The 12,880-nt window shown below is 40.6% G+C and overlaps 1 protein-coding gene across 1 annotated transcript; it reads left to right on the forward strand.

Moving 5' to 3' along the window:
* The first annotated feature begins 1,477 nt into the window (after window positions 1-1,477).
* LOC104259421 (beta-microseminoprotein) lies at window positions 1,478-5,663 on the forward strand. The gene is made up of 4 exons (XM_009814796.2): window positions 1,478-1,506; window positions 4,454-4,553; window positions 5,083-5,185; window positions 5,400-5,663. The coding sequence occupies exons 1-4, from the start codon at window positions 1,504-1,506 to the stop codon at window positions 5,527-5,529; spliced, it is 336 nt and encodes a 111-aa protein (XP_009813098.2). The 5' UTR covers window positions 1,478-1,503; the 3' UTR covers window positions 5,530-5,663.
* The last annotated feature ends 7,217 nt before the right edge of the window (window positions 5,664-12,880 follow it).

The raw sequence follows: 12,880 nt of genomic DNA on the forward strand, positions 1-12,880 counted from the left end.
TATAAGCTGACTTGACACTCTGTAAGCACAGACAAGAGGAAGATTTTGATGATAAAGTACTATTATCTAGTATGCTGGAAGCAAAGGATGAGAAAGGAAATTTATTGAATCTTCTCAATGACATAGACATGATTTTCATGAAATGAAAGTTTTAAAACCTGTAGTGATTATATCAAAAAAAAGGTCAGATGTATAATCTGTAAAATTGAATGCCTAGTAACTTTTCATGAATTATGTATTTCTTACTAAACGATTATTAAACCTGCACAGACTTAACTTCAGCATTTCCTCCAAGAAGGTCATGGAACTATGTCATGCAATGCACTTAAATATTTTTGCTTCTGCTGAATTATTTGGATTGAATAGATGCAAAACCCAAATTAATTATTATTAGTACTTGGAAATACATAGTGCATAGGAAGATATGAATGACAGCTTTTCTTGCCACCATTCCACCATTCCAAAGTATTACAACTCTGTGTTAAATTTAGTCTCAAAAAAAATAAGACCAAAATTATTTAGCTTGTAGTAGAGCCAAATTTTGTCGAATTTATTTGTCCGAAGTTTCTAAATGTAATCTTAAAAACTTATGCCAAATTTCCTGTAGCTGGTGATAAATCTGCCACAGGAATGAGTTTCAAATTGCTTGCCAGCATCTGTAACAAAGTATTTTTTTTGAGAAACATAAGTAGGGCCACAGTCTGTTACTTCCTTCTAAAAAGAGGTTGCAGGAGCAAGAGAAAGCAGAGTGTTTGATTAGCACTCTGAAATTTATTACTGCTTGTGGCAGTATTTTGCACATATAAAAATGATCATATACTCACAGTTATTCAGGTCAAATCCTGAACAGTCCCACAGGAGGAACAGCAGGCTTTTGGTTTGAGAGGAAATCCCTATTTCAGTTGAGGAGAAAGAGGAATGTTGTAATGTGATCCAGCTTTGACTGTGATCTGGATGTTAAGAGGTTTTAATACTGGTAATGGCCAAGTACCTTCGGTTATCTTACAGCAGCATTAAACATGAGTATGCAAAGATCTGGCAAAAGCTCCCAAAACTATCAATATCTAGTTCCCTACTCTAAGCATATTCCAGCCCACTGATAGCAAAAATGGTCAGCATGCCTTCCTGCCACAGCTCAAAATCACCTAACTGTACAATACTGCCTTACAGCTTAGCTATCCACACTTACATTTCATCAGAAAGGCATTTCTTCTAATCATAGTAAGTCCAAGGAATACAAAGTTCTGGGTTCAACATTTTACCCATGTCAGTGCTCTACAGAGTCAAACATTTTCTCATTGCCAGCTGGCGAAATTTCAGTTATTTCTTCAGAAATGTCAACATTTGTTGAAATTTCAGCATTTGAGTTGAGTAAGCTTTTTGTCCTAGGCTTGAATTGCTCAACATAAAGGCACCATAAAATACTTGCTCTCAGATTCCACATAAAGCACTTGTAGAGTTCTTCTGGAGACTTGGAGCTCATTGGAAGCCAAGCACTCCACAATGGTAAGTCAAAGGTTTAGATTTTTTTTTTAATGAGGATACAGATCACTCTTTGCTTTAAAACTACAGAAGAAGGATATTTAAGAGAATCACCTAGTTACACATTTTTGAATGTGGATATATTCTATTAAAAAACGGCAAGATGCAAAGAAAGTAAGACACCTTTGTGATGATTACTATGAATTTTGTTCCTTTTTTGTGATTCTCTGCAAGAAACGCATATCTCTTGGTCATTCACTTGCTGTTATCCTTTTCTCAGAAATGTTTGTGAAAATAATCAGAATTTTGTAAACATTTAGGACCGTGCTTTCAAAACCTATAGATGTGAAATACAGTTTAAAATTTAGTCCCTTTACAATTAAAAGTGTAATACACAGTGAATTTTGTCTGCAATTCTCTTCTGATCTATCAAGTTGTGTCCTCTTTCAGCTCTTCAAGCCTCCAAATGTGTTTGCAGAATGTTAGGTAATGCTAAATAGATAGACAAAGCCCTGTGGCCCAGTTTTCCTCTAATTTATGCTCATGTAATCCCCAAAGGTACAGACATCAATTAGTACCTTTGATGAGAATCTCAGGAATGGCATAAGTTTTACAGAAGAGGCAGTAGTTTCTGTAGTATATGTAGATTCATAAATAAAGGGAGAAATTACCATCTACTTTTTTCTCTCCCTAAGCTTTCCTGAGGGCTTGTCTATACTCAGATAAGACTTAGTTGAACAAAATCATCTCGTATCTCATTCCACATTAACTCACCCACTTTCAAAGGCCATAAAATCCAGTTTGGAAGACTCCGTTCTGCAAGATGGTTGGTGGCATCCCCTTTTTAAGAGAGCAAAGAAGAAAAAAAAAAAAAAAGATTCCTTGAAGTGCCTTGCTCCCAGGCCGCCTGGAACTGCACAACTCTGATGTTTAACTAAGAGCCCTTGGCATCGGTATGACAATAATAATCTCTGCCATTTCTAATAAAGGATACTGTTTCTGCCTGTGCTTTCCTACCTGTTTGATACCCTCTGTGCTCAGCCTACTTACATGTGGGCCCGTTACTGCTAACTATCTGTTGCTTAGCTGATGTATTCTTTGATTGTTGCAGCGTAAGGTCAGTTCAGGCAGAGATTAGACACCACAGAGTCCCCCTTCTGTTTCTGTTTAGGTTCAGTGGAAGGTCCAGAACTTTGGTCTTTAGAAAGAGGAGCATGCCCAAGTTCATCTGATTGGCGTTTCTAGGAATAGCAAGATAAGGACAAATGTTGTAGCAAACAAAGGATAAAACATTCACAGAAGAAAGTCCAGCACAGGAAAAGAAGGTTTTAGTCTTTTCTATAAAGACATGGGTGACAGCAGTAAGACCTCTGGTAGAACTGGCCTGTGCTGTTGCAAACACCTGAGCCAGTTTGGAGGAAAGCCACCACCAAACTCAAGATGGATGACTAATATACAGCAAGCAGCATCCCAAGCATGTTGTGATCCTCCGTGGAAAGCCATGATTCCCTGAGCTCACAAAGCCCTGGACAGCTGCACAGCACAGATAGCCCCACAGATCCATGCCAAATGCACATGGAGCCTCAGCAGAGATCAGCTGCAATGTTACATCCTACAACTTCACAGAACAGGAGTTGCTTAGACAATTTTCCTTTGGCCAGGCACCACACAGTAGTGCAGTTTAAGAGTTTCAGTCTTTCTTCTTAACTTCTCATTCTGGCTATGGTCCTCAGCATGGCAACAGGTTCTATTCTATCCCAAAGCCTCAGGAACTCCAAATCACAGCACCACTATGGAAATTAAGCATTATACCCTCCTCAGACCACTCCACAGGCCCTCCTCCTCCCTTTCACTACACCATAAATGTCCCGCAGCCCTGTAAGAAAGCAGCACATCAAGGATTAATATAGCAAGTTTTTTCCACAGCAGAGGAGATTCCCCTTGGCTCACCATCTGCATAAGGTTCAGGACCTTTCAGTGTCTTTTGATATTCATGATTCAAATAACCCAAGGTAGACAGCAGAGTTGCCTAAAAACAAAGCCTCTCAGTGCTGTTTTAAACACCAATTTCAAGTAGCAACAGCCTCTGGACTTCAGAACAGTAACTTGGAAAGATCTACTCATTTTACAATCCTTTCCTGTTGATCTGCAAGTGCTGTCAAGAAAATTTAAATAACTTCCTCTGCTGCTTCTCAGTCTCTGGCCATTCCTAAACTTTTGCCTTAAGTTATCCAGCTTGGGCAACCCATCAAAATGCAGGATTTTTCAAAAAAGGCCTGGTTGTTCAGCAGGTCCCAGCAGATATCTCTGAAGAGCTCTTACAGATGTTTAGCTGTTGCCACCACTAGGCAAAAGCTGTTGCCATCCCTAGACAAACGGAAGGGTTTGCTGTGACATGTCGAGACCTGTGTGTGCATGGTTGGACAAGATGGCTCATGTGCTGCTAAGCAGATTGTACAGGACTGGAATTTTGCCTTATCACACTAATTTGAGTCTCTCTTTTCTACCCAGCCATGTATTTAAAAAAACTTACTGGAATATAATTAGGTTTGAGATCTCCACTCCACTGCCAAATTTGGAGAAATTGCTGTAACCAAAAGTGAAGCAATGGGATGCTATACAGACAGTGATTTGCTGGCAAAATAGCTAAATCTGACTCAAAGGCAATAAATAAAGCACTAATAAGAGTCTGGCAGGGCTTGCAAGAGTATAATACTATGGAAGCTTTTTGTGATTTCTAGAGATTGAACTTCAGCAGGGAGTGATGATGCTGACACATTTATGTTATATCATTTTGTCTCTTCCCACCTAAAGGAAAAAGTCATCAATGCAGTGAAATATCTGGAGTGCCCTTTTCCAACATTTTCTATATTTCTAATTTTTGCTTCAGGTTCAGTGACTTAGCTTTTGAAAACAAAGATAATCAAAGTGGAATTAAATTCATGCCATGGGATCTGTGTCTCTTTTACAGAAGAGCTTTCTGGCTTTCCTTGTTGCAATGGGCATCATGGTGACACTGGGTGATGCATACTGCTTTTCTAAAATGAACAAGCCAGGGGAGGCCGACAAAGGTAAGAACAGGGAAGGTCCTCTCACTTGATTGTTTTGTGGCAGCTCAGCTCTACGTGGAGCTGCCAGGAAGGGCTCAAAATACACGAGGCGGGGGAGATGTCAGAAAGACACTAATAGGAGGTTCTGGTACCAAGTTTCCAAAAGTAGGGAAAACCAAAGTGTTCCTCTGGACTGGGTATGGTTGCAGCAATATTATTGTTATTGGTGGTGGGTTGCTATTGTTATTGCAGCACATGGAGCTGATGCTGGAGTTTAGAGTAGTTCTGAATAAAAGTGTGATGCCAGTTGGCAGACCTAGCTGTTTGGTTGCTCACTTTCACCCCAGATCTGTCACACTGAAACTGTCTCTAACAAGTGAAGGAGAAACAAGTTCAAAATAGTCCAGGTAATAACCCGGAGAACAAAATGCCTTCTACTTTACTATTGCCAAGAAAAACATTTTCAGAAAACTTGCAATCACTTTTAAACTTTTCAGCCTTTATGTGGAAGCTTAAAGAACATGTTTTCTTTTGCTGCGGTCTTATACAGGTTGTATCCTGGATGGAAAACTATACCCCTTTGGAGAGATCGCGAGGACAGATAATTGCTTCAGATGCAGCTGCAGCCAACAAGCAATGCTTTGCTGCTCCCTGTAAGTTTGAAATACACAGCACAATGCAGCAAGGCATCATGTGAGGCCCTGGAAGCTGTAGTTCTGTGGCACTCAAGCTAGCTAGGCTGGTCTTAGCTATAGTTTCGCAGGTATCTCACTCAGCACTAGTTCAAGCTATAATCACTGAACCACTAAAGTATTGAATCTTTTATTGCTCTCAGTCTAACATTTGCTTTCTCTTTGCCAACGGCAGCTTTCATACTCCCATTGGTTATGACAAAGAGAACTGTAAAGTCGTTTTCAACAAGAAAAGCTGTGACTATGACGTGGTGCAGAAGAGTGACCCCTCAAAGGAGTGCTTGGTCTATTCTCGTGTGGGCTAACAACCCACCTGCTCTGAACCTCTCTGCCCTGTGGAATTCCTCCTCTTCCTGCAGGTGCTTTGCCATCACAGAGAGGCTCGAAGACATGCAAGATCTTGTAAGACAGAGTACTTCAGCAGCTCACTTTTAATGTCCCAATTGTTCTAATTCAGTATGCAAGATGCATAATCAGATATAATGTCTCATTTCTGTCATTACTTGCATTGGTATGGCTGAGCTTTTTTGAATACAATAAATCCAGATGAAACATCCAGAAACACTTCATAATGGTGGTTCTTTTCACATAATAACACTGGGCAATGTCACCTTCTTTGAGAGAGGAATGCATTCACCTCACTACTCCAACATGCTGTGCAGCAGTGCACTAGCACAAACCCCTCTCATGCTTTGCAGGTCCTGTTCTAGCCAAGGGTCAGAGCAGACATTTTAGTTCACCAGGTGTCAAAATCCATTATCATTTGGAAAAGATGCACTGTTTGTGCCATGCTGTGCCATAGCTCCTACTCAGGGAACATTGGGCACACCTGAACTGCTGCAGGAGTTTTGGCAAGACCCATGCTGCTAACACCTGTGACCCCTGAAAAAACAGTGAGGATGGAAGATCATAATCCTTTTCCTCCTTTTTTTCTTTTTTTTTTTCTCCTTCTTTTCAGCAATGTCACCACCCAATAGTGGTGGCTGTTCCTCCCTATTGCCCATTCTGACTTGCTGCCAGGTGTCCTCCTCCAAGCCCCACTCCTGAAAGCCTGCACACACTGTGCTGCGTTAGTAGTTCTTGCCCACACTGAAGAAGAGATTTAGACCAGCCCCTGGAGACATGCTTCCTCATGGCAGCAGAGCTTGAGATACTAATAAAAGGCAGATGTCTTCTGTCTCTTCAGTATAAAAATTCCCCACATTCCCTGGGGAGAGAAGTCCAGCCAGTGATGGGCTTCAAAACAAAATCTCCCACTTGGCAACTGGTAATATCTTAAATCTTCCCACATATAGGAGACCAGGCAACAATACCCTGTAAAATGCTGCTTCTACATGGCCTTTTTGCTCCAGAATTGAGTATTAAAAACCCACAACAGTCTGCAGTTAACTGTTATATGGTTTGGAAAGAAACACACCTTCCAGGACAAGTGGACTGTTTAATGATTCTCCATTATCATGACAAGTCTGTTGTAAAGTACAAGGTTACACACAGCTGAGCATTCTTAGGGCAGGGATCCTCATTTGGCCCCAAATCAATTGTCAGCCTATATTTATTCAGCAGGGGTACTTGCTTCTCAAGATGACCGGTCTCAAGCTCTGTGAGCCATCAGTAAAATCAGGAGGATTTAATATGGTATGTTTTCTCTGGCTTTGTTTTTGACATTTGCCTATGAACATTGTTTTAAACTTTTTTATGGCTTCTCTTAAGATACCTTCTTTTGGGGAAAAAAATCCAAGCATTCTGCAAGCACCAGTGTTACATTCTTAGCCTTTTAAAGTTCTCCGTACCACAGGCTGGATATCAGTCAATAACTCTGTGTTCCTGTACAATTGCTTCCTGCAAGGCTGAAAAAATGTGAGGGGCCAGAATTAGAGTCAGTTCAGCTTTTTCCTGTACAAACATTTGCATCTGCCTTTTTAAAATCTGACTTTCATTCACTGATTTAATCACATCATTCCTCAAAATTCCCCTAAACAGCAGCATGTGGAAATGAATGTTCTCACGTTGCCTAGGGTAAGTTTTCTCCAAAGAGTTTTCACGTCTGCAGGAGAGAAACAGTTTTGAAATTTGTCCTGAATGACTTTTCCCCTTTTCTGCCAGCTCATGTCAAAGTTACACAGAATGCAGCCTCAACTGGTACCTGAAGGAATGTTCTCACTTACAGAACAAACAGCTGCAGCTTCTTAGAGGAAGTAATATTTTGAGATCCAAAGACTTCCTACCTAAATAGATCACAGAACTGTTTCTTGAGAAAAATCTGTTTTCTTTTTTTTTTTAAATCCCAGTTTTAAAAATAAACATTTTTATCACTAACAAAAGTTACCTGGAGGCTCCTCATGGATTATTTTTTAACTTAAACCACTGAGAACTGCACACATCAGAATTAACATCCAGTTTGTTGTAGTCTGGAACTGTGCCATGTGATACTGGCATGATTTCAGTATTCCAGGTTTTGCTCTACCATAGTCTTACAAAGTAAGGCTACATTTTTCTTCTGAAACTTATGAAAATTAGTTTATTATCTCATAAGGTCACATTCATGTTCTTAATATCGGTAGTTCCTCAGTAAGACTTAACATCTTAAGTGATTTACAGATGCTTAGTCCACTTTTAAAATAAACAGAATTTCATTCTACTTATTACCTTATTTGGACCTTTATTCATTTATTTATAATTAGGAGCCTTATTACCTCATAGAGTCCCAAGTGTTTCTGTGGAATCTAAGTGCCAGTTTTCTTACAGATGAAGATGGCTGTCTCAGTGCAAGAAGATGTCTGATTTGCTGGTAGCGCCAGTAAAAGTATGAGGGACTGAAACAAGAAATCTAGCACAGGCTTTGGATCTCATGCTTAATATATTCATTACGGTTATGAGACTGGGAAGAAACAGCACATTTGTTCAATGTGATTAGCACGTCCTTCCAGCAGTTATCTGTGGTGGGGAAGTCCATCTTCCACTGCAAGGGCACCTCCTCCACCACATGTACTTGAAGCAGAATCTGAACAGCCCAGGACAAACAAGAGCTGACACCAGAGAAGCCAGGAAATGAATTCTCATGAGTTTACCAGGCCCAGGAAAGGTAGAGGGAACTGACCTAGAGGCTCCAGAGAATAGTCTGGCTCCGCTGATTCGCAGAAATTCCCTCCAGATGTTTTTTTGGAAAAAAAAAAAAGCGATCTTTTAGTTTCAACATGCAATTGTATTGGGTTTTCTATTGCCAGAGTTTCTGGCACTACTAAAACTAACTTTTTTTCCCTAAATGAAACAATTTTAACAACAAAGCTCAGGAATGTTGACTCCCTCTTGCTATAAAGTGGAAAGTCCCTCTGCTGAGAGGGGAAATGCTTAACAGCATTGTTGCAGGTAATTTTTTTTTCCCTTTTTTTTGCATTCATGAGATGATCCAGCTGCAGGAAAGCAGGATGATATATCACTCACCTTCTGTTTTGAATACTTGTCATTATTTGCATACCACAAAGACAAGGGTTATATGTGTAGAACAGAAACACGGAGAGGTACCAGTTCCATTTTGCACCCTTCACAGCGATGAAACTGCTGATTGATTACTAGTCGAATTTCAATAACTTCCTCAGAAATCCCAACAGAACCTCTCCGAACCTGAAATATTTTTGTGTTTGATTTGCTTGGTAAGAAACTGAAGAATAAGTTTTTGCCATTTTTATATTCACCCCTGCAGGAAACACCAGACAGGCCATGCAAGAGCTCCTTATAAACAACACATTGTTATCATAAACATAAATTTAAGATTCTTAAGATTTCATAGCACTTGTAGTCAATCTGTTGACAGGGATGTGATCAGAGAGCCATGGCAGTACCATACATGCATTTGAGCTGCGACCTGTTTCACATCTGAAGGAATAACAAAAATAAAATGCTAGCTGTCATTTTGCGAAAAAAATTACATAGTCTGTTAAATGTTCTACCCTTTCAGGTGTTGCGATTCCTGCTTGCTTTCTCAAAAAGGGGGGAAAGCAATTCTTCTAGCACAAATATACTCTCAGTAACTGTTAAAATACTTTCAAGAAGTAGTCACAGACATTGTGGGGTTCTTACAGCAGTGTTTCCTGAGCTTTCTTCTCGACACTGCTATGCAACGCATATTGTTACTATGAACTAAACAGCCCGGGTGCAATTCTGGTGAAACCTGCCAGAGATAAGAGCTGCATAACCCTCTTTATGTTGTTCTGTTCTAGTTGCTGTCCCTCAGGAACAGACAGGAAGGGTGTAGAACAAGAAATGGGAGGAAGCAGGATTTTATACATTACGTTAGAAAACAGCAGAGAAGAAAGAAAAGATCCCAACAGCCAAGATATCTCATGGATTTGGCCAAAGCATTCTGTAGCTGCCCTCCCCACCCCAGTCTGTTCTGAGTCCATGCAGCATCAATATCCAACCGCTGAGTTTTATCTTCATGGAATCAGTGGCTAACAAGTTTAGAAAATAGAAACAAGCTCATGGTCTCTAAATAGAACTAAAATACAGTGTAGGTGGGGTATACACAGAATTAATTGAGCTTTCCCAGAAAGAAAGCCCAGAGGTCACTGAACTAAGTAACCGACAACATAAAACTGAAGTTAAGCCTCCTTTCATTTTGTGCATGCATGTGCAGGTTGTGTTAATGACAGAAAACTCCACAAATTTGGTACCACCTGGAGGAACAAAGGCATGCTTCCAATGCCAGTGTGGCCAGAGCGGGGTCCACTGTTGCACCATGTAAGTTCCACAAAGCCAGAGGCACCGGTGGCAACAACTACAGCAACGCTCCGTTCCACCACCCTTCCTATAGCTAACTCCTTAAGTCATGCCTCCATCAAAAAGTCTTTACTTTTTCATAGACTTATGATCTTCATTTGCTTAATCAGCTGCAGGGTCAGGATAACAAGCTGTGTTTGGAATCACTGTGTTTTCTCATTTCTGGAATAAGTTTTCTGTCATTTTCTGGTTCACTGAAGATTTCCAAGATCTTTTTGTTACCACATGGCTTGAGTTGAAAGTTAGAAGTGTAGGAAATATTGCATTTCCCATAAATTGGAGATCTCTTTTTGGCTACCTCTGTCACTCCTATCCGTTCTGTTTTACTGCCTCGGAACTTTTGTCCTTGCCACTATAGAATCTGTGGCTATCTTCCTCCGTGCTACCCACACTGCAAAGATGGAGGTCTGCTCCTTGCAAACACAGCCTGGCATTTGCAGTTGGTTCTTTAGATCTTGTCTATCTCTATGTCCCTTGCTTAGCACTGATGCTTCATTTGGGAATCATGACCTGACAGGATTTTGCAGACTAGCTGAAGAATTACTACATGTTTTAAAAAACTACATTTGTGCCTTAGCAAGAGGGATCTTTGCCTATCCACAGAACTGAAGAGAGAAAAAAAATGAAGTGTTTCTCATCCCACTGAAATTGCATTGAATTAAAACTGAAATTTGGCCCAGTGATGGGGACTCTGCTACATATGGAAGGAAACAGGGATGTTCAGATCAGGGGAGAAATGACATTGCTGTCTCCAGCTTGGGCCTCCCAGCTTGAATTGAGCCCTCTGTTCAAATTTCTGCTATGCCACATGTTACCTGGGACAAGTCACTCACACCACCTGTGCCTCTTGCCTGTAAAATTAATACAATTCTTTGCTAATCACTATACCAGGAGAGGTCTGAGGGCACAGGGTTTGAGGTTTGTGGGTATATGAGCCTCAGAGTTAACAAAAATATTCCCACCAAGATAAAGCTTCCTCCTAGCACGTTTACAATATGTTTCTGTGTCAACAGTGCACCATATATTTTAGTGCTGTTTGCTTGTGCTTTTCCTTAAAACAGTTGTCCTTTCTCAGACACAAATGCGGCAGGCTTTGTTTAACAATTGTAAAACCAATGTACATTATACATAGCATTGTCGGTTTAAGGTCAAGACGAATTTACTGGTAAAATTGTGTTTACTTATGATCTGTGAGCTGATATGCCTCACTCATGCTTCCTCTTGCTTTCACCCTCTCAATGGCAGTACCAGTCAACGTATTGTTTTTCATGACTGGATACGTGAACTTATCTTCCATAAGGGGTCCTTCACTTCCTCTCTCCTGCAGAAATCAGATCCCTTTCAAGAATGTGAGAGTAGTACTGAAATGATGGGTTAAGAAACAAGGTTCCTGGACTGCTTTCATTCTAGTGCATCTCTTCTAGCTTTTAAGTTGTTTAGAGAGTAATGCCTTTGATAGGTATTAGCTAGCTTGTTGGGTTTTTTTAGTAACATTACTGCTCCGAAATCCTGCTGTATTTATCTCTGTTGATTGCCTAGCACTGAAAGACACAGAAGAAACAAGGCTGATAATCTTGCATTACTCTCATTATCTCTGTGGTCATCAGTGAGATGTAACCAGAAATCCTAGCTGAAGAATGGCTAAGTAAAATAGTGAGGTAAATCTTCAAGAAAGTCCCCAAGATTTTTCGCCACTTTAGGAAGAAACAGGATACTCTGTTCATCAGCATAAGTGGAAAGAGGGAACAGAACCAGGCAGAGCACTGATATTCTTAGAATGTTTTTAGTAAGAAATAAACCGGTTGGGAAGACAACACGAGATTTCACCAAGCAATGTCTGTTGGAGATACCTGTTCCCCACACAAACAAGGCACCTGTCATCCTGTATACGAACAATGTGAAGAAGAAACGCAGCATAATGTGGGCCACAAATGACCTCAGTAATCAATGTACGAATGGACTACCAACATAGAGTTTGCTGTTCTGAGTGGTTTCAGCACCACAGCATGTTGTTAGGGTCCCCTGAGTTCACAGATCATGCAAAGAGCTTCTTCACTGTCCCTAGACACTGCCCAGGCTTAGACAGGTCGCTCCCTGCTGCATTCCAAAGAAAGCTGCTGGCAAGAACTTCTCTCCATACCTGGCATAGCTTGCACCTAGAAAACAGGGAGGGTCCTGCGATGGGAACAGCTAGGTGGTCACTGCTTGTCTGAAAAGTTGAGAGAGAACAGACATATGCTCATTGGTTGGATTTTTGTTTATTGGAGTAGAGCAACAAACGTGTTCTCTGTTACTCAGCACCAAACCAGTAAGTTGAATGGGTTTTGGCTGTAATGAATTCCACAGGTCTCACTCCAGTACACCAGCATCACAAATTGCTATGCGTTTGGTGACTGTTGTTCATATACAAAAACTGCTGCAGGGTGCTTGTCAAGAAAAATATTGCATGCAAACTCCACAACATGCAAGAAGAAGGAAATTAAATGGCTCAGTAATATTAACAGAATTAAGACAATGTAATTTGATGGTCCTTTTCTTCCAAACTATCATGGAATACTTTCTCCAGATTACCTTTGAGGACATGGAGGAGCCAATATCTTGAACAGGACTCTGTGGTACTTCCCACAGTATTTTCAGCCAAGATGAAATAGTTACTTCTCAGCACATAAAGGTTATGAAGAGCAGGCATGCAAAGCTAGGGCCCATCCTTAGCCATCTCACAGATGTAAATCAATTAGGTCAGGCAGCACAGGAACAGAACATCAGAAGGGAGGGTGTGAGCTCTTCACTGCAACCAACACAAAAGGCAGCTTTGGTCTAGGATGAGGGGGTATTCCTTTGTTGTCCTACTGAGCCTTTTCCCCCCCTTTTATTAGAAAA

The sequence above is a fragment of the Gavia stellata genome, chromosome 9 (assembly GCF_030936135.1).
Source record: "Gavia stellata isolate bGavSte3 chromosome 9, bGavSte3.hap2, whole genome shotgun sequence".
Classification (NCBI taxonomy): Eukaryota; Metazoa; Chordata; class Aves; order Gaviiformes; family Gaviidae; genus Gavia; species Gavia stellata.

Coding starts and splice junctions, on each gene's coding strand:
- LOC104259421 (XM_009814796.2), top strand. Junction 4,554..5,082: donor GCCAGGGGAGGCCGACAAAG/GTAAGAACAGGG, acceptor GGTCTTATACAG/GTTGTATCCTGGATGGAAAA. Junction 5,186..5,399: donor GCAATGCTTTGCTGCTCCCT/GTAAGTTTGAAA, acceptor TGCCAACGGCAG/CTTTCATACTCCCATTGGTT.